At 46.3% G+C, this 27,962-nt stretch overlaps 2 protein-coding genes across 2 annotated transcripts; both read left to right on the top strand.

Annotated features, from left to right (window-relative positions):
* Positions 1 to 12,314: 12,314 nt before the first annotated feature.
* On the top strand, positions 12,315 to 15,585 carry LOC125517100. The gene is made up of 7 exons (XM_048682296.1): positions 12,315 to 12,692; positions 12,812 to 12,892; positions 13,424 to 13,458; positions 13,972 to 14,051; positions 14,452 to 14,535; positions 14,680 to 14,788; positions 15,111 to 15,585. Exons 1-7 carry the CDS (start codon positions 12,429 to 12,431, stop codon positions 15,247 to 15,249), a joined length of 792 nt encoding a protein of 263 aa, XP_048538253.1. The 5' UTR covers positions 12,315 to 12,428; the 3' UTR covers positions 15,250 to 15,585.
* A 3,343-nt stretch (positions 15,586 to 18,928) lies between these two features.
* On the top strand, positions 18,929 to 21,077 carry LOC125517111 (anthocyanidin 3-O-glucosyltransferase 2-like). Its single transcript, XM_048682303.1, is given in 2 exon segments — positions 18,929 to 19,849; positions 19,851 to 21,077. Coding segments are annotated over 2 exon segments (1,419 nt in total). The 5' UTR covers positions 18,929 to 19,358; the 3' UTR covers positions 20,779 to 21,077.
* Positions 21,078 to 27,962: the final 6,885 nt, after the last annotated feature.

The following is a 27,962-nucleotide window of genomic DNA, read 5'->3' on the forward strand; positions in this document are numbered from 1 at the left end:
CTTTCTTCATGACTTATACATGTTCCTATGACTATGAGATTATGCAACTCCCGTTTACCGGAGGAACACTTTGTGTGCTACCAAACGTCACAACGTAACTGGGTGATTATAAAGGTGCTCTACAGGTGTCTCCGAAGGTACTTGTTGGGTTGGCGTATTTCGAGATTAGGATTTGTCACTCCGATTGTCGGAGAGGTATCTCTGGGCCCACTCGGTAATGCACATCACTATAAGCCTTGCAAGCATTGCAACTAATGAGTTAGTTGCGGGATGATGTATTACGGAACGAGTAAAGAGACTTGCCGGTAACGAGATTGAACTAGGTATTGAGATACCGACGATCGAATCTCGGGCAAGTAACATACCGATGACAAAGGGAACAACGTATGTTGTTATGCGGTTTGACCGATAAAGATCTTCGTAGAATATGTAGGAGCCAATATGAGCATCCAGGTTCCGCTATTGGTTATTGACCGGAGATGTCTCGGTCATGTCTACATAGTTCTCGAACCCGTAGGGTCACGCTTAAAGTTCGATGACGGTTATATTATGAGTTTATATGTTTTGATCTACCGAAGGAGTTCCGAGTCTCGGATGAGATCGGGGACATGACGAGGAGTCTCGAAATGGTCGAGACATAAAGATCGATATATTGGACGACTATATTCGGACATCGGAAAGGTTCCGAGTGATTCGGATATTTTTGGGAGTACCGGGGAGTTACGGGAATTCGTATTGGGCCTTAATGGGCCATACGGAAAAGGAGAGAAAGGCCTCAAAGGGTGGCCGCACCCCTCCCCATGGGCTGGTCCGAATTGGACTAGGGAGGGGGGCGCCCCCTTCCTTCCTTCTCCTTTTCCCTTCCCTTTCCTTCCCTCCTACTCCTACTACATGGAAGGGCTCCTAGTTCTACTAGGAAAAGGGGAATCCTACTCCCGGTGGGAGTAGGACTCCCCTAGGGCGCGCCATAGAGAGGGACATCCCTCCCCCTCCTCCACTCCTTTATATACAGGGGCAGGGGCACCCCAAAGACACAACAATTGATCCCTTGGATCTCTTAGCCGTGTGCGGTGCCCCCCTCCACCATAATCCACCTCGGTCATATCATAGCGGTGCTTAGGCGAAGCCCTGCGTCGGTAGAACATCATCATCGTCACCACGCCGTCGTACTGACGAAATACTCCCTCAACACTCGGCTGGATCGGAGTTCGAGGGACGTCATCGAGTTGAACGTGAGCAGAACTCGGAGGTGTCGTGCGTTCGGTACTTGATCGGTTGGATCGTGAAGACGTACGACTACATCAACCACGTTGTGATAAAGCTTCCGCTTTCGGTCTACAAGGGTACGTGGACACACTCTCCCCGTTGCTATGCATCACCATGATCTTGCGTGTGCGTAGGAATTTTTTTGAAATTACTACGTTCCCCAACAGTGGCATCTGCCAGGTTTTATGCGTTGATGTTATATGCACGAGTAGAACACAAGTGAGTTGTGGGCGATATAAGTCATACTGCTTACCAGCATGTCATACTTTGGTTCGGCGGTATTGTTGGATGAAGCGACCCGGACCGACATTACGCGTACGCTTACGCGAGACTGGTTTTACCGCCGTGCTATGCACACAGGTGACTAGCGGGTGTCAGTTTCTCCAACTTTAGTTGAACCAAGTGTGGCTACGCCCGATCCTTGAGAAGGTTAAAACAGCACTAACTTGACAAACTATCGTTGTGGTTTTGATGCATAGGTAAGAACGGTTCTTGCTCAACCCGTAGCAGCCACGTAAAACTTGCAACAACAAAGTAGAGGACGTCTAACTTGTTTTTGCAGGGCATGTTGTGATGTGATATGGTCAAGACGTGATGAGATATAAGTTGTTGTATAAGATGATCATGTTTTGTTCAAGTTATCGGCAACTGGCAGAAGCCTTATGGTTGTCTCTTTATTGCATAAGATGCAAGCGCCAAATAATTGCTTTACATTATCGCTATGCGATAGCAATAGTTGCAAGAGCAATAGTTGGCGAGACGACCATGTGACGACACATTGATATAGATCAAGATGATGGAGATCATGGTGTCATGCCGGTGACAATGGAAATCATGACGATGCTTTGGAGATGGAGATCAAGGGCACAAGATGATGATGGCCATATCATGTCACATATTTTGATTGCATGTGATGTTTATCTTTTATACATCTTATTTTGCTTAGTTCGGCGGTAGCTTTATAAGATGATCTATCACTAAATTTCAAGATAAAAGTGTTCTCCCTGAGTATGCACCGTTGCAAAAGTTCTTCGTGCTGAGACACCACGTGATGATCGGGTGTGATAGGCTCTACGTTCAAATACAACGGATGCAAAACAGTTGCACACGCGGAATACTCAGGTTAAACTTGACGAGCCTAGCATATAACAGATATGGCCTCGGAACACTGAGGCCGAAAGGTCGAGCGTGAATCATATAGTAGATATGATCAACATAGTGATGTTCACCATTGAAACTACTCCATCTCACGTGTTGATCGAACATGGTTTAGTTGATATGGATCACGTGATCACTTAGAGGATTAGAGGGATGTCTATCTAAGTGGGAGTTCTTAAGTAATATGATTAATTGAACTTAAATTTATCATGAACTTAGTCCTGGTAGTATTAGCATATCTATGTTATAGATCAATAGCTCGCGTTTAGCTCCCCTGTTTTATTTTTGATATGTTCCTAGAGAAAACTAAGTTGAAAGATGTTAGTAGCAATGATGCGGATTGGATCCCCGATCTGAGGTTTATCCTCATTGCTACACAGAAGAATTATGTCCTTGATGCACCGCTAGGCGACAAACCTATTGCAGGAGTAGATGCAGATGTTATGAACGTTTGGCTAGCTCAATATGATGACTACTTGATAGTTTAGTGCACCATGCTTAAACGGCTTAGAATCGGGACTTCAAAGACGTTTTGAACGTCATGGACCATATGAGATGTTCTAGGAGTTGAATTTAATATTTCAAATAAATACCCGAGTTGAGAGATATGAAGTCTCCAACAAGTTCTATAGCTAAAAGATGGAGGAGAATAGCTCAAGCAGTGAGCATGTGCTCTGTTTGTCTGGGTACTACAATCGCTTGAATCAAGTGGGAGTTAATCTTCCAGATAAAATAGTGATTGACAGAATTCTCTAGTCACCATCACCAAGTTAGTAGAACTTCGTGATGAACTATAATATGCAAGGGATAACGAAAACGATTCCCAAGCTCTTCGTGATGCTGAAATCGACGAAGGTAGAAATCAAGAAAAGCATCAAGTGTTGATGGTAAAAAAACCACTAGTTTCAAGTAAAGGGACAAAGGGAAGAAAGGGGAACTTCAAGAAGAACGGCAAGCAAGTTGCTGCTCAAGTGAAAAACCCAAGTCTGGACCTAAGCCTGAAACTGAGTGCTTCTACTGCAAAGGGACTGGTCACTGGAAGCGGAACTACCCCAAGTAATTGGCGGATAAGAAGGATGGCAAAGTGAACATAGGTATATTTGATATACATGTTATTGATGTGTACTTTACTAGTGTTTATAGCAACCCCTCAGTATTTGATACTAGTTCAGTTGCTAAGAATAGTAACTCAAAACGGGAGTTGCAAAATGAACAGAGACTAGTTAAGGGTGAAGTGACGATGTGTATTGGAAATGGTTCCAAGATTGATATGATCATCCTCGCACACTCTCTATACTTTCGGGATTAGTGTGAAACATAAAATAAATGTTATTTAGTGTTTGCGTTGAGCGTGAATATGATTGGATCATGTTTATTGCAATACAGTTATTCATGTAAGTTAGAGAATAATTGTTGTTCTGTTTACATGAATAAAACCTTCTATGGTCATACACCCAATGAAAATGGGTTGTTGGATCTCGATCGTGGTGATACACATTTTCATAATATTGAAGCCAAAAGATGCAAAGTTAATAATGATAGTGCAACTTATTTGTGGCAATGCCGTTTAGGTCATATTGGTGTAAAGCGCATGAAGAAAATCCATGCTGGTGGGCTTTTGAAATCACTTGATTATGAATCAGTTGATGCTTGCGAACCATGCCTCATGGGCAAGATGACTAAGACTCCATTCTCCGGAACAATGAAGTGAGCAAAAGATTTGTTGGAAATCATACATACTGATGTATATGGTCCGATGAATATTGAGGCTCGCGGCAGGTATCATTATTTTCTGATCTTCACAGATGATTTGAGCAGATATGAGTATATCTACTTGATGAAACACAAGTCTGAAACATTTGAAAAGTTCAAAGAATTTCAGAGTGAAGTGGAGCATCATCGTAACAAAAATAAAAGTTTCTACGATATGATCGCAGAAGTAAAATATTTGAGTTACGAGTTTGGCCTTCAGTTAAAACAATGTGAAATAGTTTCACTACTCACGCCACCTGGAACACCACAGTGTAATGGTGTGTCTGAACGTCGTAACCGTACTTTATTAGATATGGTGCAATCTATGACATATCTTACCAATTTACCACTATTGTTTTGGGGTTATGCATTAGAGACAGCTACATTCACGTTAAATAGGGCACCATCTAAATTCGTTGAGATGACACCATATGAACTATGGTTTGGCAAGAAACCTAAGCTGTCGTTTCTTAAAGTTTGAGGTTGCAATGCTTATGTGAAAAAAATTCAACCTGATAAGCTCAAACCCAAACCAGAGAAGTGCATCTTCATAGGATACCCAAAAGAAAATGTTGGGTACACCTTCTATCACAGATCCGAAGGCAAGATATTCATTGCTGAGAATGGATCCTTTCTAGAGAAGGAGTTTCTCTCGAAAGAAGTGAGTGGGAGGAAAGTAGAACTTGATGAGGTAACTGTACCTTCTCCCTTATTGGAAAGTAGTTCATCACAGAAATCTGTTCCTGTGACTACTACACCAATTAGTGAGGAAGCTAATGATGATGATCATGTAACTTCAGATCAAGTTACTACCGAACCTCGTAGGTAAACCAGAGTGAGATCCGCACCAGAGTGGTACGGTAATCCTGTTCTGGAGGTCATATTAATTGACCATGACGAGCCTATGAACTATGAGGAAGCAATGATGAGCCCAGATTCCACAAAATGGCTTGAGGCCATGAAATCTGAGATGAGATCCATGTATGAGAACAAAGTATGGACTTTGATTGACTTGCCCATTGATCGGCAAGCCATTGAGATTAAATGGATCTTCAAGAGGAAGACAGACGCTGATAGTAGTGTTACCATCTACAAAGCTAGAATTGTCGCAAAAAGGTTTTCGACAAGTTCAAGGTGTTGACTACGATGAGAGTTTCTCACTCGTATCTATGCTTAAGTCTGTCCGAATCATGTTAGCAATTGCCGCATTTTATGAAATTTGACAAATGGATAAACAAAACTGCATTCCTTAATGGATTTATTAAAGAAGAGTTGTATCTGATGCAACCAGAAGGTTTTGTCAATCCTAAAGGTGCTAACAAAATATACAAGCTCCAGCGATCCATCTATGGACTGGTGCAAGCATCTCGGAGTTGGGATATACGCTTTGATAAGTTGATCAAAGCATATAGTTTTATACAGACTTGCGGTGAAGCCTGTATTTACAAGAAAGTGAGTGGGAGCACTACATCATTTCTGATAAGTATATGTGAATGACATATTGTTGATCGGAGATAATGTAGAATTATTCCTCAAAGCATAAAAGAATGTTTGAAAGGAGTTTTTCAAAGAAAGACCTCGGTGAAGCTGCTTACATATTGAGCATCAAGATCTATAGAGATAGATCAAGACGCTTGATAAGTTTTTCAATGAGTACATACCTTGACAAGATTTTGAAGTAGTTGAAAATGGAACATTCAAAGAAAGAGTTCTTGCCTGTGTTACAAGGTGTGAAACCGAGTAAGACTCAAAACCCGACCACGGCAGAAGATAGAGAGAGAATGAAAGTCATTCCCTATGCCTTAGCCATAGGTTCTATAAAGTATGCCATGTTGTATACCAGACCTATTTTATATCCTACCCTGTGTTTGGCAAGGGAGTACAATAGTGATCTAGGAGTAGATCACTGGACATTGGTCAAAATTATCCTTGGTGGAATAAGGATATGTTTCTCGATTATGGAGGTGACAAAAGGTTCGTCGTAACGGGTTACGTCGATGCAAGTTTTGACATTGATCCAGATGACTCTAAGTTTCAACTTGGATACATATTGAAAGTGGGAGCAATTAGCTAGAGTAGCTCCATGCAGAGCATTGTTGACATAGAAATTTGCAAAATACATACGGATCTGAATGTGGCAAACCCGTTGACTAAACTTCCCTCACAAGCAAAACATGATCACACCTTAGTACTCTTTGGGTATTAATCACATAGCGATGTGAACTAGATTATTGACTCTAGTAAACCCTTTGGGTGTTGGTCACATGACGATGTGAACTATGGGTGTTAATCACATGGTAATGTGAACTATTGATGTTAAATCACATGGCGATGTGAACTAGATTATTGACTCTAGTGCAAGTGGGAGACTGAAGGAAATATGCCCTAGAGGCAATAATAAAGTTATTATTTATTTCCTTATATCATGATAAATGTTTATTATTCATGCTAGAATTGTATTAACCGAAAACATAATACATGTGTGGATACATAGACAAACAGTATGTCACTAGTATGCCTCTACTTGACTAGCTCGTTGAATCAAAGATGGTTAAGTTTCCTAGCCCATAGACATGAGTTGTCATTTGATTAACGGGGTCACATCATTAGAGAATGATGTGATTGACTTGACCCATTCCGTTAGCATAGCACTTGATCATTTAGTTTGTTGCTATTGCTTTCTTCATGACTTATACATGTTCCTATGACTATGAGATTATGCAACTCCCGTTTACCGGAGGAACACTTTGTGTGCTACCAAATGTCACAACGTAACTGGGTGATTATAAAGGTGCTCTACAGGTGTCTCCGAAGGTACTTGTTGGGCTGGAGTATTTCGAGATTAGGATTTGTCACTCCGATTGTCGGAGAGGTATCTCTGGGCCCACTCGGTAATGCACATCACTATAAGCCTTGCAAGAATTGCAACTAATGAGTTAGTTGCGGGATGATGTGTTATGGAACGAGTAAAGAGACTTGCCGGTAACGAGATTGAACTAGGTACTGAGATACCGACGATCGAATCTCAGGCAAGTAACATACCGATGACAAAGGGAACAACGTATGTTGTTATGCGGTTTGACCGATAAAGATCTCGTAGAATATGTAGGAGCCAATATGAGCATCCAGGTTCCGCTATTGGTTATTGACCGGAGACGTGTCTCGGTCATGTCTACATAGTTCTCGAACCCGTAGGGTCTGCACGCTTAAAGTTCGATGACGGTTATATTATGAGTTTATATGTTTTGATCTACCGAAGGAGTTCGGAGTCCCGGATGAGATCGAGGACATGACGAGGAGTCTTGAAATGGTCGAGACATAAAGATCGATATATTGGACGACTATATTCGGACATCGGAAAGGTTCCGAGTGATTCGGGTATTTTTGGGAGTACCGGGGAGTTACGGGAATTCGTATTGGGCCTTAATGGGCCATACGGAAAAGGAGAGAAAGGCCTCAAAGGGTGGCCGCACCCCTCCCCATGGGCTGGTCCGAATTGGACTAGGGAGGGGGGCGCCCCCTTCCTTCCTTCTCCTTTTCCCTTCCCTTTCCTTCCCTCCTACTCCTACTACATGGAAGGGCTCCTAGTTCTACTAGGAAAAGGGGAATCCTACTCCCGGTGGGAGTAGGACTCCCCTAGGGCACGCCATAGAGAGGGACAGCCCTCCCCCTCCTCCACTCCTTTATATACAGGGGCAGGGGCACCCCAAAGACACAACAATTGATCCCTTGGATCTCTTAGCCGTGTGCGGTGCCCCCTCCACCATAATCCACCTCGGTCATATCATAGCGGTGCTTAGGCGAAGCCCTGCGTCGGTAGAACATCATCATCGTCACCACACCGTCGTACTGACGAAATACTCCCTCAACACTCGGCTGGATCAGAGTTCGAGGGACGTCATCGAGTTGAACGTGAGCAGAACTCGGAGGTGCCGTGCGTTCGGTACTTGATCGGTTGGATCGTGAAGACGTACGACTACATCAACCGCGTTGTGCTAACGCTTCCGCTTTCGGTCTACGAGGGTACGTGGACACACTCTCCCCTCTCGTTGCTATGCATCACCATGATCTTGCGTGTGCTTAGGAAATTTTTGAAATTAATACGTTCCCCAACACCATATCCATAACTAAAGATAAAGAACAACTAAGAACGGCAAATAAAAATTACTTAGTGATAAAGCAAACAAGCACACACGAGAATATTCACCCCACGCTATTGCTCCCCGGCAACGGCGCCAGAAAAAGGTCTTGTTAACCCACAAGTATAGGGGATCGCAACAGTTTTCAATAAGTAAGAGTGTTGAACCCAACGAGGAGCTAAAGGTAGAACAAATATTCCCTCAAGTTCTATCGACCACCAATACAACTCTACGCACGCTTGACGTTCGCTTTACCTAGAACAAGTATGAAACTAGAAGTACTATGTAGGTGTTTTTGGATAGGTTTGCAAGATAATAAGGAGCACGTAAATAAAAAGTAGGGGCTGTTTAGATAAAGACACAACTAAGTTAGTTTTAGTAAAGAGCTTTTTGTTACGAGAAAGTTATTTGTCCCTAGGCAATCGATAACTAGACCGATAATCATTATTGCAATTTTATTTGAGTGAGAGGCATAAGCTAACATACTTTCTCTACTAGGATCATATGCACTTATGATTGGAACTCTAGCAAGCATCCGCAACTACTAAAGATCATTAAGGTAAAATCCAACCGTAGCATTAAAGCATCAAGTCCTCTTTATCCCATACGCAAACAACCTACTTACTCGGGTATGTGCTTCTGTCACTCACGCCACCCACCATAGCAAATCATGAACATATTGCAAGCCCTACAGCGGGAATCCCTCACGCTTGCGTGACACGGAGATCACCATAGGACAGCACCAATAATAATACATGCAACTCAAACCAATCACGATCATCAAATAGCCCATAGGACAAAACGGATCTACTCAAACATCATAGGATAGCCATACATCATTGGGAAATAATATATAGCGTTGAGCACCATGTTGAAGTAGAGATTACAATGGGTAAGAGAGAGGTTACACCGCTGCATAGAGGGGGGAAGAGTTGGTGATGATGGCGGTGAAGTTGTTGGTGAAGATTGCGGTGATGAACTGATGATGATGGCTCCCGGTGGCACTCCGGCGCCACTGGAAGCAAGGGGGAGAGAGCCCCCCTCCTTCTTCTTCTTCCTTGACATCCTCCCTAGATGGGAGAAGGGTTTCCCCTCTGTTCCATGGCCTCCATGGCATGGGAGGGGCGAGAGGCCGGGGCGGCTCGCGGCGCTCCGGGCGGCGGCGGCGTTCGGGCGAGGCGGCGACGGCGGGGCGAGGCGGCGGCGGGCGGCGGCCGGCGGCAACGGCGGAGCGAGGCGGCGGGGAAGCGGCGCGGTGCTCCGGTCGCCGGAGTGGGCGAGGGAGGCGGCGGAGCCGGGAGCTGCGGCTCGAGAGGAGGCGCAGCCTGGCGGCGGAGGAAGCGGGCTCGGGGGGGCTCCCGCGGGCTCGCCGGGCCGGCGGCGCGGGGCGGCGGCGCCCGCCACGTGGCGCCCCCTGGTAGGCGCGGGCGGCTGCGCGGACAATGTCCGTCGGCCCGACTTTTTGTCCGGCGGCGCGCGAAGACGAATGGAGTTAGGGTTTCGGGGGAGGAGAAGATCCGGATTTCGGGGGTTCTTTAAATAGACATAGAGGGAGCTAGGAGAGTCCAAATGAGGTGCGGTTTTCGGCCACGCGATCGTGATCGAACGCTCTAGAACATGGAGTAGAGTTAGGTGGGTTTTGGGCCAAAATGGAGGGGTGTTGAGATGCAACACACATGAGGCCTTTTCGGTCCCTCGGTTAACCGTTGGAGTACCAAACGAAGTCCAAATGGTACGAAACTTGACAGGCGGTCTACCGGTAGTAAACCAAGGCTGCTTGGAAAGTCTCGGCCCAATCTAGAAATGTTTAATCCCCACACACGAAAGAAAGCTAGAAATGACCACCGGAGGAGAACGAAGCACCGGAATGCAAAACGGACAACGGGGAAAATGCTCGAATGCATGAGACGAACACGTATGCAAATGCAATGCACATGATGACATGATATGAGATGCATGACAAAGACAACAACACACGGAGACAAAACTCGAACCCGAGAAAATAAATATAACTTAACGCCGGAAACGGCAAGAGTTGGAGTACAAATAGGGAAAGTTACATCCGGGGTGTTACACTAGGTGACTTGTGCGTTGTCTCCTACTAGATTGATACATTGGTTCTAAAAGACTGAAGAAAATACTTACACTACTTTGCTGCATCACCCTTTCCTCTTCAAGGAAAAACCAAAGCATGCTCAAGAGGTAACATGGTTGAACTACCGCACTTTTTTGTGTGATGGCAAGTGTGCTCGCAAGTGCGCCAGTATGAACTATGATTTTTTTGCAGGTCGGTATGTATGCCGGCCGCTGACATGGCCGTCAACATTAACTGGGGACGTTGGCATGGGCGCTGACATGAACTATAGGTCGTTGACCTTTTTTAGATTACTTCTTCTTTTGAACTTGGACGAAAAACGAGTTGACCGTTTGGGTGCACCGGTCGGGCGTAGGCAGACAAAGAGCCAACAACCGCCCCAAACACACGAAAAGTGAACAGAACAATATGTCTGTTTGGGTCGGTGTATTGAAGTTGCTCTTAGGGCATTTATAGTAGATTCCCTAAAACATATATAAGTGAGTTTTAGGGAGTTAAGCACTTAGCTAGGAGATCATCTAAAGGAAACTTTGTCAAAATAAAATAAAATTAGTCTCACTCCCTAAAAGCCATAATGGTGTGTGTCCAATCACCATAATAATGGTGTGTGTGTGACATTGGGGAGCCAAAAAATGGGTCTAGTAGATTCTCCATACCAGTCTCACCTACATAATTTTTGGTGGCCATTCCAAATTAAGCCGACGAGCTTCCAACTTTGGAGGTTGGGGGGGTGCTAATATGTAGTGACTTCAAATTCAATAGCCCGTACAGGAGCGAAGTTTCAACCTGTTTTCTTCACCCCGCTTCCACTTGTGCCAATGGCGCGGTCGTTTGTACGACTGTTGCTCTACTCTTGTCGATTCCTCATCCACTTATCTACCGAAAAAATTGCCTATTAATGACCGTCATTGCGTGTCCGCACCCATTTTCCAATCGTGCGTGCCCCTTTCGCGTGTATATAAACCGACCTATCCCGCTCGCCTAAACCACCCATCATCCATCTTTCCCACGGCATCCACACTCAAACCCCATCTGCCATGTCGCGACGGCGAGTCCTCATCATGGACCCTTCCCCAACGAGACTAAAAAGGACCGAGCCGAAAGGAAGTTCTAAGAGAGGGCCTAGAAATGGTCCGAGTGGGTCGAGGACGAGACACTCCTTCAGTCTGAATTAGCCATCGGGCGGAGTTCTTTCCCGCCGCCCACCGCTATGTTGCACGCGTGACGACAACCTCCTTGAAAGAAAAGGAAGCCACACTCACAAAGGGCTATAAAGTTGTGGCCTTCTCGCACATCAAGGACGCACATGCGTCCGCAGATAGCGTGACCGCAGAAGTGACAGTAGCCCAATTATCCCTGCCTGCGAGGTCACATCCAAACTGAGGAAGAGGCCAAACAAAAATAGACGTTAAACTATTGGTTCATTTGTATAGTTGTTTCGCTCATTGAAATCATTGTTGAAATTGTTCATTGATGAGATGGGGAAATGAGTTATTATTAGCCAATAATAATAAATGGGTCTCAGCCGTAGGAAATATTTTTATCTCTATTTATGTCAAGTCTAAACTTTATGCATTGCTTTTGTTCAAATATATTTTCCGTCTTCTTCCATCAGTTTATACTTTTGGATGTGTTTGCTAGCGCATGAGTTCAATATGGTATCCGAGTCAAGTGGTTTTGAAGTTCAAGACCCTGACAACACAGTATTAAAACAAAAAAAAATTCTACAGCCTACATCGATCCCACGTCTAAAACCTAAATAAACCTAAACGTGAGAGGTGTTGTAGAAATATATTATCTACTTCCTTTCATTAGTTTTGGATGAGTTGGTTGGAGTATGAATTCAATAGTTTTTCATAGATTTCACTTCATTTGGAGGATGCAGATACGACTGACCGTGCTAGAGTTGGGTGTTGCTCTAACAAACACAAGAGCCGAGTTGCGCCACACTTCCGCACGAGCCAGGCACGTTCCGCTCGCGCGCGGCGCCGGAACGACGAAGGGGTGCCGTGAGCGTGATGGCCGCTTCGCTGGCCGCCTTGCCCTCCTTCCCGCCGCGCGGCCACCCGGCCCCCTTCGTACGGAGCTTGCCGTTGGCGTCGCCGCGGCGAGGCGCGGCCCGCCGCACCCTCCCCGTCCCGGCGCACGCCGGCGGGGACGGTGGCGGCGAGGGGGGCGCCGGGAGGATACTAGACCCGCTCGCCACGCCCTTCCAGGTCCTCGGCCTCGACGCCTCGGCCGGCTACTCCGCCGCGCAGCTCAAAGCCGCCTTCCGCGCTCGGGTAGTGTACTTGCCCCTTGTTGCTCAGTTCGCGCGCTCTACGAAACAGCTCACTTTACTGAGGTCGTTGCAAGGAGGACGTCGTCAACAGCGACTTGACCTTGCGAGTTTTTGTTACAGGTAAAGGAATTCCATCCTGACGTTTGCAAGGACACGGAGAGTGCAGATTTAATAATGAGGCGGGTGCTGGAGGCCTATGAGGTAATCGTGTTCGCTAGATGCCTGAATTTTTCACAAGTTCGTTGGAGTGCTGCCATAATACAGCGACCATTACAAAGTAACAGGACCAGGTGTGGCCTTAAGGCCAGGGTTGCTGAATCTGTTGCTTTTGAATTTGTTAGATTAGAATACCCTGCTAGTTTATGATCTTTTGTTCATTTCTTGCACTGCAACACATTTTTACAGGAGGGTCTGATGTACTTGTGTGTAAACATTGCCACTTTGTTTTGTTGAGAAACATAATTTATCGCTAAAAAATCAGTACCCCTGAAAGAACTCGATGGCATAATGCAGGGTGCAGGGACATATAGTTACTAACAAAAATAGAATTTATGTAGACCTGTATGTATTCAGTTCTGTCTATTTATTACTTTTTACCCTTCTGCATCTACAATCAAAGTGTTAAATCATGTCGTTATCAAATAACTCAACATTATCCTTTAGATGATTATTTCCTTATTTTCACCTTCTGTTTACATGTTGCTATTAGTTACACTGCTTCGTTTCACACAGATGTTATCTGGCAACATGGGAATGATTATTGAAAGGTAGTGAATTCTTTCATGAGCTTGTATTTTAAAATATGATGCAATGCTGATTGGAACATTTGCTTCCTTCCATAGATTGGGTCGCAAGTCATATCAGCTGTTTGTCTTGACAATCTTGAATATGTTCCAAGTACAGTGGATGAAGCAGCGATTCTAGTTTCTGGGGTTATTTATAACTTAAAATGACCCTATATAATAAAATTCTGAAACATGTATAGTTGAAGGAATGAATTGTCAAAGACTGATCAGGAAATGCTACAGTTGTACAGAGGTTGCCTGAGAATAATTTGTGAAAAGGGGAAGGGAATATATGTGGGTTAGTAGATGTTAATGAGGTTTAAGGTACATCGACCAGTAAATCTACTCAATACAAACTGGCTGTGTCATGTCGACTTTACAGTCTTTGTAGGCATCTAAATACTACAAGAAACAGTGATTTCTGCAACTATGCACAAGTTCAAAAATATTCTCGGGAAAAATCAACTCATGTGTATACATTGGAATGTTGTGCAGGAACAATATTGACCCATTTGATGAACCTGAGTGTGAAGCTCGCGACATATTTGTCAATGAGATCCTATGTATTGGCACTGGTACTTATCGCATCATATTGTTTCTCTTCAGTTCGTGTGAAGGATGTGGTTTAGGGCTAATTAAATACAAAGCGTTTGCATTGGCACTGAGAAACTAAACTTTACTGAAGCAGATCTTTTCTCCGATAACCCTAACTTTACGAGATTTATGTCCTGCTAATTGATCTACTACAAGATATGCTGTCTTCAGAAATTAAACAAATACACTGTTGTTTTACTAAGGATCTGTACACCGTTAATATTGCGTGTATGGGTTGAAGCCACTGAGTTTGGTCGGTTTCCTTGTTTTGAGAGTTAACATATATGTTTTCACGGACGAGCACACTGTAAATGCATGTACAACTTGACATATTTTCGCACCTTGATCTGATAACTGAGAAAAAAATGATATCTTCTGCAGGATGCCCATATTCTTGTGTTAAAAGGGCACCTCATGCATTTGCATTTGCAGATGACATTGGTACAGCTCGTGCAATATCTCAAGGTAGGTTGAACATTGCCAATTGACTTGATTGGAAATTTCCATAGTATATCATCTGCCAGTGAATTCTTCGCAGACAGCTTGTGCAACACTCCTATCTCAATCCTTTCTGTTTTCTATGAAATAATGTACCCTTTTATTTTTCAGGTAATGGTGACGATTACCCTGTCCAACTTGCTGTTGGGCAGTGTCCGAGAAAGTGCATATACTATGTGACACCTTGCCAACGTACTATTTTGGAGGAAGTTCTTGCTAGGTAAACATTACAATCTGAACTGAGATATCTTCAGGGTTTACTAAAAGTGATATGTACCTACATATCACTTTTACTCTTTCATAGGTTTCCTCTAATTCCACATTTCATTTTATCTACCGCTTTCTGTCAATTAGCATGTCAAAAACGAGCAAAAGAGCTTCCTGAGCTCGTCTTGCAAGTGAAACATTGTTATTTTCAGTTGATCACAATTTTCATCAGAAAACGACAGGCTACCCGAGATACATCAGTAGTTGCATGCATGTATTCCCTACCCACAAAACCTGTGCTAATCTCTCTTCCCCAATGCGGATGTATGCCACAGCATATTGATGACGCCATGGGACCTCTCTGAAGCTGCAGTTCTGGATTCGCTCACGTCAAAAGCAAAGTTTGAGAACAACAGGTACACGAAGCCCAAAAGAGAAGCGAAATCATCTTCTGACTATGTTGACTGGATGTGATCTGCTCCTGAAGAACAACCAAATACTGGCAGTCTCAACCAGATTGTTTAGTCGTATGCTATGATGAGCATATTGTTGTAGTGCAGTGTGTAGTGTATATATATTGCTGCAGTATAGAGGGCAAAGCAAAAAATAAATCTGAGATTGCAAAGTATACTGTTTGTTTTGTGTATAGAATGGAAGGCCTTGCGTGGAAAAAGGCCAGAGATTCATAGTGGGTTTCAAAGTGTTTTTTTTGTATAGTAGATAATGGATTTATACCAGAAATTTGGAGTTGTATCTGTACAAAAATACGATGTTAAAAGAAATTCAACAAAAAAAAGTCACGCGTGTCAATGTTTGAGTCTGCTATGCGTATGTAATTTTGCTGGCAAAACAATAAGTTTTGTGCTCTTTGCAGAAAATAGACAAGTTAGTATGGAAAAATGATTTCTTGGATTTTTTTTTACATTTTAAAGTGTTTTTCTAGGTTTTACTGTCCATGCATGTGTAGGTAGATCCAGTTGAAGGTGTTTAGCCTTTCTTTTATTTGTTCCGTGTTGTTTACAAATTATCTGAACGGATCATAGTCCTTGTAATTGCATCCAATGAATCCCAGCGGATAAAAAAAGTTGGCATAGCAAAAGGTTTCGAGTCAATTCATCTATATCTATATCTATATCTGTATCAATATAAAAAGACCCAAAAGGGCAGATCTAATTAATCTCGGCCGTCAAATCATGTTAATCCAACGACCTAAACCGCTTCAATGTCGAGCGCTCAACACGTTTAGCGTGCAGTTAATTTCATGCCAAATATAGTGATAATCACATAATAACACGCAAATAATATCCTATCTAATATCCGCATGCACTTAATATACTTCCAAATTAACGTGCATTGCACGTACACATTGACTAGTGTATGTAAAAGTAACAACACATCTTTTTATATGCAAAAAGAACAAAATCAGGAAACTTTTCAAAATTTCAGAACAAACATAGCACTAGAGTCCGAGGGCTAAAAATAATGTCTCCTATATGGTAGCCTAAATTAGTGTATTTTGATGCACACTAAACAGTTTCTAACATAAGAATCTGAATGAAGTGTCGTCGGTTTAGCTTTCCATTTCTAAACACATCTCAGGATATCCTGAATTTTATTAGCACCGGTTGTTTTAGACAACAAGGTGATTATGCCAGTTCAGTCTTTGAACATCAAGAGATCCCTTAACAACCAAAGAGATGTATAATGCCAGTTTTTACAATCTCCCAACAGTGTCGACATAATTCAATAGGGATATCATCAAGACCAGGAGCCATATTCTCAATATTAAAGGTTTAATGAGATCAAAATTATCAACCTCATCAAGGAAGTCGGAGGCATATCAAAGATCATTGGACAAACTAAACAATCCCAGGAGCATGCCCAAAAACTCCTCATAGTATGTAGAGGCATGGTTCAGTAACAATCTCATCAGCATTAATGGAGTGCATGGTGTTTTCTCTTTTTCATCAATTAGCAACCCTATGAAAAAGGAGGAGTTTTGACACGGAGTATCTGAGCTCTGCTCCGATGAACAGTAAAAAATTGATTTTTTTTATTTTTTTTGCGGAACTTTGACAAATGCTCTAAGTGCTTGCAAATTTTCATCATGAGATCATTTGTGGAAGGCGTGAAAAAAAACCGATACTTTGAAAATGCTACTTTCGAAAGCGTTTTGGAGCACTGTTTTTTTTTTTGCCACACCTTCCACAAATGCGGTCTCATGATGAAAATTTGCAAACACTTAGAACATTTGTCAAAGTTTACCAAAAAAATAGATTTGTTCTTCTTTTTTTTCATTTTACTATTCATCCAAGCTCATTTGAGCTCAAGCTCAGAAGGGTACCTTCGTATTTTGACTCCCTTCCAAGAGTCATCTCTCACGGGCTCTCTGCAACAACAACAATCAGAACTTAAGTTCCGGTTGTTATTGTTTCTTAAATTTTGGTTGTAGTTTCTTAAGTTTCGGTTGGAATTGTACTTTTGTGTTAATTGAAGAATATGTCTATTTCTTCTAGGTCTAGAACCACTTATTCAACATTCAGGTTGTCAAGTCCAATTTTAATATTTGCTTTCTTCAGTAGATAAAGGGCAAGTTCCTCTAACTTTAACTCATTTTTTCTTCTGGTTGGGCCCAAAAAGGTTGGACCACCAAGCCTTATTTATTTTTAGTATCTCTTCGATGTGATGTTTAGGATATCAATGGGAAGCTTAGTGTACACATGTTTTGCCTAAAGATCAGCAAACAGTGGGAGGAAATTCTAACCACGACATGTCAAACATGAAACTTCTGTTACCAGGTTATTTAGCACGATGTTCACCACTACAAATCAGAAAGGGGTCATGGTCAGGCATATCTCTGACAAGCTTTTTTATGTCCACCAAAGAAAGCATCCTTCGAAACAGGAGAAATGAGAGTTCTATCAAGCTTCTCAAGGATGGAATTTTCTTGTTTATTGGACCAAGTATAACAACCACCAGACCATATGAATTTCCCTCAACTTCAAGTTGTGAATGAATCCGCACCCAGGCTTTGTGCAATAGTAGCTTTAGCCCCTACATATGTAATCAAAGGAAACAAACGAAAGAATAGCTTTCCAAGACTTCACCGGCATAAAATGCATATAGTAACAAACATTTTCGCGAATAGATGAGTTAATATGCTTTGCGGTACACAAACTTGAAGTGCATGATGCGCCTTGATGCAAAAACTTTCAAAGTGTAACGCCGGGGTACAAAAGTTTGGCACGATGTGGTGAAAAGGTCATCAGCCAAGCCGGCGACTCACTTATCTTCCATGTTTTTTGCTGTTACCCTCCATTTTCTTTGTGATTGAAACCTGTGGTCCTTGGAACGGTTGTGAAACCCCTTGTGGGACTTGGTGGACCTCATGCTGGGGCATGTGCTTCTCAATGCCATCTGCAATGTATGAAACCTTGTTGGTTCCATGCGCTCAAAGAGCATCTCTATAATTTTTTTTAAAGAGCAAAATATGTAGTTAACCGTACCTAATCGATCCCTCAAAACTTTAGAGGAGCAAAATTTTACTCCTCTAAGTTTATTCTCGCGCCAACTCTTCCATTTCTACTCCTCGGCGCCACTCTAGAGAAAAAAGAAACTTCACCTGTCCACACGAGGACATATCCTTCTCCCGTCCGCCGCTGCCGCCTTGGTGACCGGATAAATGGAAACCCTGACGCCCCACAACTCCTCGCCGGCGGTGAACAATTTCAACGAATTTGGGCGTGCTGTTGCGTGTCACTGCGTGTGTGTTTCTGCTGCTGCGTGTGCGTGTGTTGCTGCTGCGTGTGCGTGTATGTGTGTTGTGGACTTGTGGTAGTAGTAGTACAATTGTGTCCAGTGGCGGAGGCAGGGGGTGCTGGCAGGGGCCCTGGCCCCCCTATGCTCTCACAAATACAGCTATATGTGCTTCAAATTGTCCATTTTTCAAACATAATTAACAAGATTTAGAAGATTTGGCCTCGTCTAACATTATATAACATGTTTGGCCCCCTCTATATTGAGTTTCTGCCTCCGCCACTGATTGTGTGGCTTGATCTGTCGTGCCAATTAAGCCCTGACAAGCGACACCCAAAGAGCCTCTGCGACAGTGATCAGCCACCCACATGACCTGTTCCATCTTTTTTGGTGCTTTCAGAAGCCACCAGGGCCACATACTAAGGCGAACGCATGGAGTACCAAGACGGGGGAATCGAGTGGGAGCGGGAGGAAAAGAAGACGCCGCATGGTCACCGCCTCACCGCCTCACCGGAGACGGAGAGCAATCCCGCCCGTCGACAATTCCGCCTACCACCCACCTTGTGATTTTTTCCATCAAGAGCCACCAACCGCCACACGATTGCATCCATTTCATTTCCCTTTTTGTACGCAGCCATCAACTGTCGAGCAGCGTTGCCTCCACGCCCAGCCTGCGGTCAAAAACCAAGACCCGCCGTGTCACTCGCTCAAAAGCTTCCTCGACCATTTATCCCAACTCCCAACTCCCAACTCCCAAGCAAGTAGTACTCTACCACGAGCGTCATCCATCCGATCCGAGACTCCTAGCCCGACCGTGCACCAACCAGATGGCGACCCCGACCGTGGTGCTGCTGCCGGTCTGGGCCGCCGGCCACCTCATGTCCATGCTCGACGCCGGCAAGCGGCTGCTGGCCCGCAGCGGCGGCGCGCTGTCGCTCACGGTGCTCGTCATGCAGCCGCCGGGGGAGAGCCACAGGTCCGAGGTCGCCGCGCACATACGGAGGGAGGAGGCGTCCGGCCTGGACATCCGCTTCCACCACCTCCCCGCCGTCGAGCCCCCGGCGGACTGCCTGGGCATCGAGGAGTTCGTCTCCCGGTTCGTGCAGCTCCACGCGGCCCACGTGAGGGCGGCCGTCTCCGGCCTAGCGCGCCCCGTGGCCGCGCTCGTCCTCGACTTCTTCTGCACCACCATGCTCGACGTGTCCCGGGAGCTCGCCGTCCCGGCCTACGTGTACGTCACCGCCGACGCCGCCTTCTGCGCGCTCCTCCTGCGCCTGCCGGCGCTCCACGAGGAGGTGGGCGTCGAGTTCGGGGAGATGAGGCATGGTGGACGTGCCGGGCCTGCCGCCGGTGCCGCCGTCGTGCCTCCCGGTTCCGGTGATGGACAAGAAGAACCCCAACTACACGTGGTTCGTGTACCACGGCAGGCGGTTCACGGAGGCCAAGGGCGTCATCATCAACACGGTCACCGAGCTGGAGCGGAGCGTCCTTGCAGCCATCGGCGACGGCCGGTGCACGCCCGGAGTTCCCGCCCCGGCGGTCTACCCAGTAGGGCCCGTGCTCTCCGTGACCCCGCCAGCGGAGCGGCCGCACGAGTGCGTGCGGTGGCTGGACGCGCAGCCTCCGGCGTCCGTGGTGCTCCTCTGCTTCGGCAGCATGGGGTTCTCCACGGCGGCTCAGGCGCACGAGATAGCCCACGGGCTGGAGCGCAGCGGCCACCGCTTCCTGTGGGTGCTGCGCGGCCCGCCGGCAGCCGGCGCGCGAGAGCCCTCGGACGCGGACCTCGGGGAGCTGCTCCCGGAGGGGTTCCTGGGGAGGACGAAGGAGCAGGGCCTGGTGTGGCCGGCGAAGGCCCCGCAGAAGGAGATCCTGGCGCACGCCGCCGTGGGGGGCTTCGTGACGCACGGCGGGTGGAACTCGATCCTGGAGAGCCTGTGGTTCGGCGTGCCGATGGCGCCGTGGCCGCTGTACGCGGAGCAGCACCTGAACGCGTTCACGCTGGTGGCCTGCATGGGCGTGGCCGTGGCCATGGAGGTGGACCGGGAGAGGAACAACTTCGTCGCCGCGGCGGAGCTGGAGCGGGCCGTGAAGGCGCTCATGGAGCGCGACTCCGAGGAGGGGAGGAGGGCGAGGGAGAAGGCCGCGGAGATGAAGGCCGCGTGCCGGAAGGCCGTCGAGGAGGGCGGGTCCTCCTACTCTGCGCTCGGGAGGCTCTCTGAGGAGATAATCAAAGGCGCCGATAAGTGATAATTGACGAACATCCGGAGATGAACTTGGAGAGTGTGGGTGCTCTGTGGTTTCAGTTCTTGTTCTGCCTGCTGATCATTCCGAGTTGTGTGCCGGGCTTCGCGAGCAATCCCCCTCCGGTAGAGAGCCTTAATAAAACCACATGCTCCTCGTTTGGTCTCACAACATCTCCAATGCCGACCCCTAAAACGGACGAGTGAATTGTAGAAAACCATCACATTAAAACCTAAGTTTACAGTAAACACTCTTCTATGAATTTCTGTAAAGCACTGATTTTGAGCTTAATCTTTTGTAGAAAACACTGATCGGTGGCCTAGACTATTTTAAGCACAATTATGACAGGTGGGGTCCGTTTTTTACGACGTGGCGTAACGGTTCAGGCTAGATGATGTTAGATTGGTCTTTTTTCAGAAAAAACCTCCCTCCCAACAACAAATCTCTCTCCCCTACCACTGCTCTTCCCTATTCCCTGATTTCATCGCCGGCGGCATGCGCGCGCGAGTCCAACCACCACATGGATCGTGGAGCGTGCAGGTCGTCATTTGGTGGTGGGCTGCGGGGCCGCGGCAGGCCGCCAAGAATCTCGAGCCTGGCAAGGGAGTTGCGGCGGCGGAGGATGGGGACGAGGGAGTTGCGGTGGCGGAGGATGGGGACGAGGGAGTTACGGAGGCGGAGGATGGGGACGAGGGAGTTGCGGCGGCGGAGGAATGGGGACGAAGGAGTTGCAGGTCGTCCTCCGGTGGTGGGCCGCGGCGGTGCGGCAGGCGGTTGTGGAGTGTGGATGGGGACGAGGCACCTGCTGCGTCACGGCGTTGCTCCGCGAGGGGAATGGCAGCCGGCAGCTGGTGGTGTTCGGGCCGTGCTGAGCCGCGGCGCCAGGGCGGAGGCATCACGCGAAGCGCGGGGACGAAGCAGCCGCGCGCCTAGCTCCGCCGCCGACCGACGCAGCAGCCGCGCGCTTGGACCCGTTTCACTTCGACATGGAGGCGTTCTGCGGCACGTCGGAGTCGATGGAGAGCTCCGACCCGTCCGAGTTCCTCTCGCGTGACGAGGCGCAGCCCACCCGCATGTGCCCGTACCCTCTTCTCCCGCTCCTCCCGACGAGACCCATGGCGTGCTGCTGCTCTGCTCGGATGCTTGGGGCTGATTGCTTTTTGTTTTTTTGACTAAAGGGTGTCCCTGTAAAATGACAAGGACTATTTTGTAAATCTAGAAATTTCCTCCTCTAACTTGAACTGTTATGCCACATCATCAAATGTGGGATCCACATGTCATAATCGTGGTTAAAATATCCGAAGCGACCGATCAATGTTCTTTGCAAAAGATTAAGTTTAGAATCAGTGCTTTCTGGCAGAAATTCGTAGAAGAGTGTATTCTGCAAACCAAGGCTTTAATGTGGTGGTTTTCTGCAATTCACTCAAAACGGACAGACATCCATCATCTACGGACGGGTCCGGGGACAATGATACTCAGCCGCCATCCAATCGTACCATTGATGCCCTCATACATTTCAAACTGAATTTTAACAAATAGGACGATTTACATGCAAACCAGATAATTTTCGTCTAAGCCATGGCCATGGAGGTGGACCGGAAGAGGAACAACTTCGTTGCCGCGTCGGAGCTGGAGCGGTCCGTGAACGCGCTCATGGAGCACGACTCCGAGGAAGGGAAGGGAGAAGGCTGCGTGCCGGATGACCGTCCAGGAGGGCGGGTCCTCCTACTCTGCGCTCGCGAGGCTGTCCGAGGAGATAATCAAAGGCGCCAATAAGTGATAATTGACGGACATCCGGAGATGAACTAAATCATAGCAAGCTCATCGGCCAACCATGAACCCTAGGAAGTGAAACTTCAGCGGGAGGGGAAGAGTAGTGGCCTCCGCGCAGCTTTGTGCAAGCTCACCGGCTGTGAGCAGTGGCGGAGCTAGAAGCAGGTTAGACCTGGGATTGTGCTATGTCGACTGATAATTGATAAACTTCTATGATTTTCTATACTTTGTACTCTCTCCGTCCGAAAATACTTGTCATTAAAATGGATAAAAAAAGGATGTATCTAGACGTATTGGAGTATGAAGGAATTATAAAGGAAGTTTTTAGGGCCTGTTTGGTTCCAAATAAGTCACCAACTTATAAGTCGAAAAGTGAAAAAGTGACTTATTTTGCCAAACAGACCCAACTTATAAGTCACCCCAACTTATAAGTCATAAGTTGCTTCACCCCAACTTAAAACTTATAAGCCACCCCCTTTTGCTTGGGTCCCACCACCTTTACATAAAAAAATAAGGTGAGAAGGTGTGGTCAAGTGACTTATAAGTCAGATGACAACCAAACAGGCGTGACTTATAAGTCACTGGTTTTAAGTCACCTGACTTATAAGTCAGGTGACTTATTGGAACCAAACATGCCCTAAGTACTAAATCTGTGGTTATAGCCTTAGTTGCCCCAGGCCTGTCTCTGCCACTGGCTGTGAGGCCCGGCAAGACGTCGGTGGTGGCCTTCCAATGTTCTACTCATCCTCGTTGTCGACGTCAACGGATGTGGATGTGTCGGCCTCGTCATCATGATGGTGGGGCGTGAACGGTGGCGGCGGCGCGGCTGACGTAGAGCTCGCGATGTCCTTGGCCTCACAAATTTCTTCACTGTCGCGTCAATGTCCACGAGTAGGGCGTATTTCGACGCATGTGGGACACGCGGCCGTCATCGAGCGTGATGGATCTTGCGGGCGCTGCGGGACATGAGCAACGCCCATTGCTCATCCAAGAAGCCCGAACCGTACACCACCATGGTCGTGACGACGTTGTTAGTCGCCGATGATTTATTTCTTGGCGAGTCGGTGCTCGTCGAGGAGCAGGAGGTTGTACCTTTGGTTGCCCCACGTCTGCGAGAATGCCGCCTCTAGCTCTTCCACATGTGTCCATGTCAACCTGTTGTACAAGGTTGGGGGCATTTCTCCAAAGTCAAAATAGAAATACCCGTTGAGAGGAGGGTGTCAGACTAGTCCAGACAGGTGCATCGGGGAGCACATAGTTTTTTCGGCAGGAAAGAAATGACCCCATCTTTTCAAATTTTAAACAATGAATGATTACGAATAAAAAAATATATGAATGAATTAACCATGAATAAATAAAATATGAAAGAAAATAAATAAAAAATAGGACTAATTGTAAAAATATGAATCAACATAAATGGCTGTCGAAATATAAATGATTATGTTATTTCAAATCTAAGAATTAAATAAATAAATAAAACAGAACTAAAAAATCAGAAGAAGAAGAAAACGCCTATGATGTTGGCCCAGTGCGCGCACAACGCCTCCCCGGCTAATGGGTCACCCAATCGTGTGTCACGCCTCTGCTCCGCCGCAGAGGGTGGAAGTTTAGTCCCGCCTTGCTGAGCGAAGGGCGAGATGAGCGGCTTAAATAGCCACGTGCGCGTATGCGATTGAGCTCCTCTCAACACACTGTCTTGCCTCTCGCCGTCTCTGCCCTTTGGGGCACTTGTCACAGGTTGACGTTCTCGCGGAAAGGCCTGTCTCTTTCGCCCATTGGGCTTGATTTGCAGGACCGAATACGCCTCTTGCGGCCTTGTGACTTGAGCGGGCACTTTTTTTCACTTCTACAATTTTTATTATACTTTTGTTTTATTCTACAGTGTTGATAGTTTTCATTAAAAAATCATTTTAACAAATCAAAGAATTCCATCTTCCTTCATTTTTTTTTAAAAATAATGATTTTTCTTTAACATGTCTTATTTTCATTATTTTGAAATTTTCTTCTTCAATATTTATGTTAATTTCACAATTTTGCATACATGCTTTTTTTACATGAAGTAGGGGTGAGCACTTTCAACTGGAAACCGAACTGAACCAAATAAATCGAACACTTTAATCCGGGGGGTGGGGGGGGGGGATAGAAAAGCCGAAAACCCCAAAAATCATCTAAAAGCCAAAAATACGTACATGAAAATAAAAAAATAAAATCCGAAGGGAGAGCCTGACACATGGCGGCCGCTAAGAGCGCGCCAAGTGGCGCACTCTCAGCCCACCCCAAATGACCCTTGTGGGAGCTCCCGAAGGAGTACTCTTCAATTAGTTGCCCTCGCGGTCAATGGGCAAAAGCATTCTGGACATCACATTAGGCTACCAGAAATCGTTAGGGCTTTGAGAGGGCTGAAAACTTATTCGATTTTACCGTCATAAATAGCTTTGGGTAATAATAGGCGCCGGTGTGTCGGCCCAAATTTAGTCTGATCGTACCATGAGTGTCTGATGCACCAACCGTTAATTGTCCAGATCAAGCCTCTGTGTCGTTCTCATCCTCCCGTCGTCTGTCTTCTTCCCCAAATACGCGAGAAAAGAGCGACGGCAAGCGCCGTCGGCCACCTTGCTCCCAGTCATGGGCGTGCTTCTCTCGTTGTTAATGGTGCGCTTGCACCCTTCCTGTCGTTGTTCAGATTGCTCACCATGGCTACCTCGTCTTGTAGCTCTTGGCCGTGTACGCATCGCTACTCCAATAATACCGTTCCTAGCATCATGCGACAAGGGTTGTAGCTCGCGCCTCCCATGGTTGCAGCACCGCGTTGTGTCGCCCCTCGCCGTCAACACTCAGCGCACCGGTGCCCATTCGCCGCCTCTCGTCGTTGTCTCTTGGGTCATCATTTCGGCACATAACCTTAGCATCAAAACAAAACGCCGGATGTAGCTTTTGATGGTGTTGGTTGCAGCCCACCGCGACGGCACCCGTCGTTGTCTCAGCACCACTTCGTCAGTTGAAGCAAAAACACCGGTCCAGCTGTTGGGGAACGTAGTAATTTTAAAAAAAATCCTACGCACACGTGAGATCATGGTGATGCATAGCAACGAGAGGGGAGAGTGTCGTCCACGTACCCTCGTAGACCGTTAAGCGGAAGCGTTATGACAACGCGGTTGATGTAGTAGTACTTCTTCACGATCGACCGATCCTCAGTATCGAACGTACGGCACCTCCGCGTTAAGCACACGTTCAGCTCGGTGACGTCCCGCGAACTCACGATCCGGTAGAGCTCGAGGGAGAGTTTCGTCAGCACGATGGCGTGATGACGATGTTGATGAAGCTACCGATGCAGGGCTTCGCTTAAGCACCGCTACGATATGACCGAGGTGGATTATGATGGAGGGGGGCACCGCACACGGCTGGGAGAGATCAATGATCAACTTGTGTGTTCTAAGGTGCCCCTGCCCCCGTATATAAAGGAGCAAGGGGGGAGGCCGGCCTGCCTTGTAGGGCGCGCCAGGAGGAGGAGTCCTCCTCCTAGTAGGAGTAGGACTCCCCTTTCCTCCTCCTACTAGGAGGAGGAAAGGAAGGGGGAAGGGGAGATGGAAGGAGAGGGAGGAAAGGAGGAAAGGGGGCCGGCCCCCTAGTCCAATTCGGTTTGGGCTAGGGGGGCGCGCGCCCTGCCTCCTCTCTTCCACCACTTGGCCCATGAGGCCCAATACTTCTTTCCCGTATTCCCATAACTCCCCGGTAGTCCGAAAAATACCCGAATCACTCGGAACCTTTCCGGTGTTCGAATATAGTCGTCCAATATATTGATCTTTACGTCTCGACCATTTCGAGACTCCTCGTCATGTCCCCAATCTCATCCGGGATTCCGAACTACCTTCGGTACATAAACTCATAATACCGATCGTCACCGAACGTTAAGCGCGCGGACCCTATGGGTTCGAGAACTAAGTAGACATGATCGAGACATGTCTCTGGTCAATAACCAACAGCGGAACCTAGATTTTCATATTGGCTCCTACATATTCTACGAAGATCTTTGTCGGTCAAACCGCATAACAACATACGTTGTTCCCTTTATCATTGGTATGTTACTTGTCTGAGATTCGATCGTTGGTATCTCAATACCTAGTTCAATCTCGCTACCGGCAAGTCTCTTTACTCGTTCCGCAATGCATCATCCCGTAACTAACTCATTAGTCACATTGCTTGCAAGGCTTATAGTGATGTGCATTACCGAGAGGGCCCAGAGATACCTCTCCGACAATCGGAGTGACAAATCATATTCTCGTTCTATGCCAACTCAACGAACACCATCAGAGACACCTGTAGAGCACCTTTATAATCACCCAGTTACTTTGTGATGTTTGGTAGCACACAAAGTGTTCTTCCGGTAATCAGGAGTTGCATAATCTCATAGTCATAGGAACATGTATAAGTCATGAAGAAAGCAATAGCAGTAAACTAAACGATCAAGTGCTAAGCTAACGGAATGGGTCATGTCAATCACATCATTCTCCTAATGATGTGATCCCGTTTATCAAATGACAACTCATGTCTATGGTTAGGAAACATAACCATCTTTGACCAACGAGCTAGTCAAGTAGAGGCATACTAGTGACACTCTGTTTGTCTATGTATTCACACATGTATTATGTTTCCGGTTAATACAATTCTAGCATGAATAATAAATATTTATCATGAAATAAGGAAATAAATAATAACTTTATTATTGCCTCTAGGGCATATTTCCTTCAGTCTCCCACTTGCACTAGAGTCAATAATCTAGTTCACATCTTTATGTGATTAGTTCACATCTCCATGTGATAATACCCAAAGGGTTTACTAGAGTCAATAATCTAGTTCACATCGCTATGTGATTAACACCCAAAGAGTGATCATGTTTTGCTTGTGAGAGAAGTTTAGTCTACAGGTCTGCAACATTGTGACGCCCCCGATTCAATCGTACACTAATCATACACGCAAACGTGTACGATCAAGATCAGGCACTCACGTGAAGATATCACAACACAACTCTACAAATAAAATAAGTCATACAAGCATCATATTACAAGCCAGGGGCCTCGAGGGCTCGAATACAAGAGCTCGATCATAGACGAGTCAGCGGAAGCAACAATATCTGAGTACAGACATAAGTAACAAGTTTGCCTTAAGAAGGCTAGCACAAACTGGGATACAGATCGAATGAGGTGCATGCCTCCTGCCTGGGATCCTCCTAAACTACTCCTGGTCGTTGTCAGCGGGCTGCACGTAGTAGTAGGCACCTCCTGTGTAGTAGGAGTCGTCGTCGATGGTGGTGTCTGGCTCCTGGGCTCCATCGCCTAGTCGCAGCAATCGGGTATAGGAAGGAGGAAAAGGGGGAGCAAAGCAACCGTGAGTACTCATCCAAAGTACTCGCAAGCAAG

This window comes from Triticum urartu, chromosome 1, assembly GCF_003073215.2.
Source record: "Triticum urartu cultivar G1812 chromosome 1, Tu2.1, whole genome shotgun sequence".
NCBI lineage: Eukaryota > Viridiplantae > Streptophyta > Magnoliopsida > Poales > Poaceae > Triticum > Triticum urartu.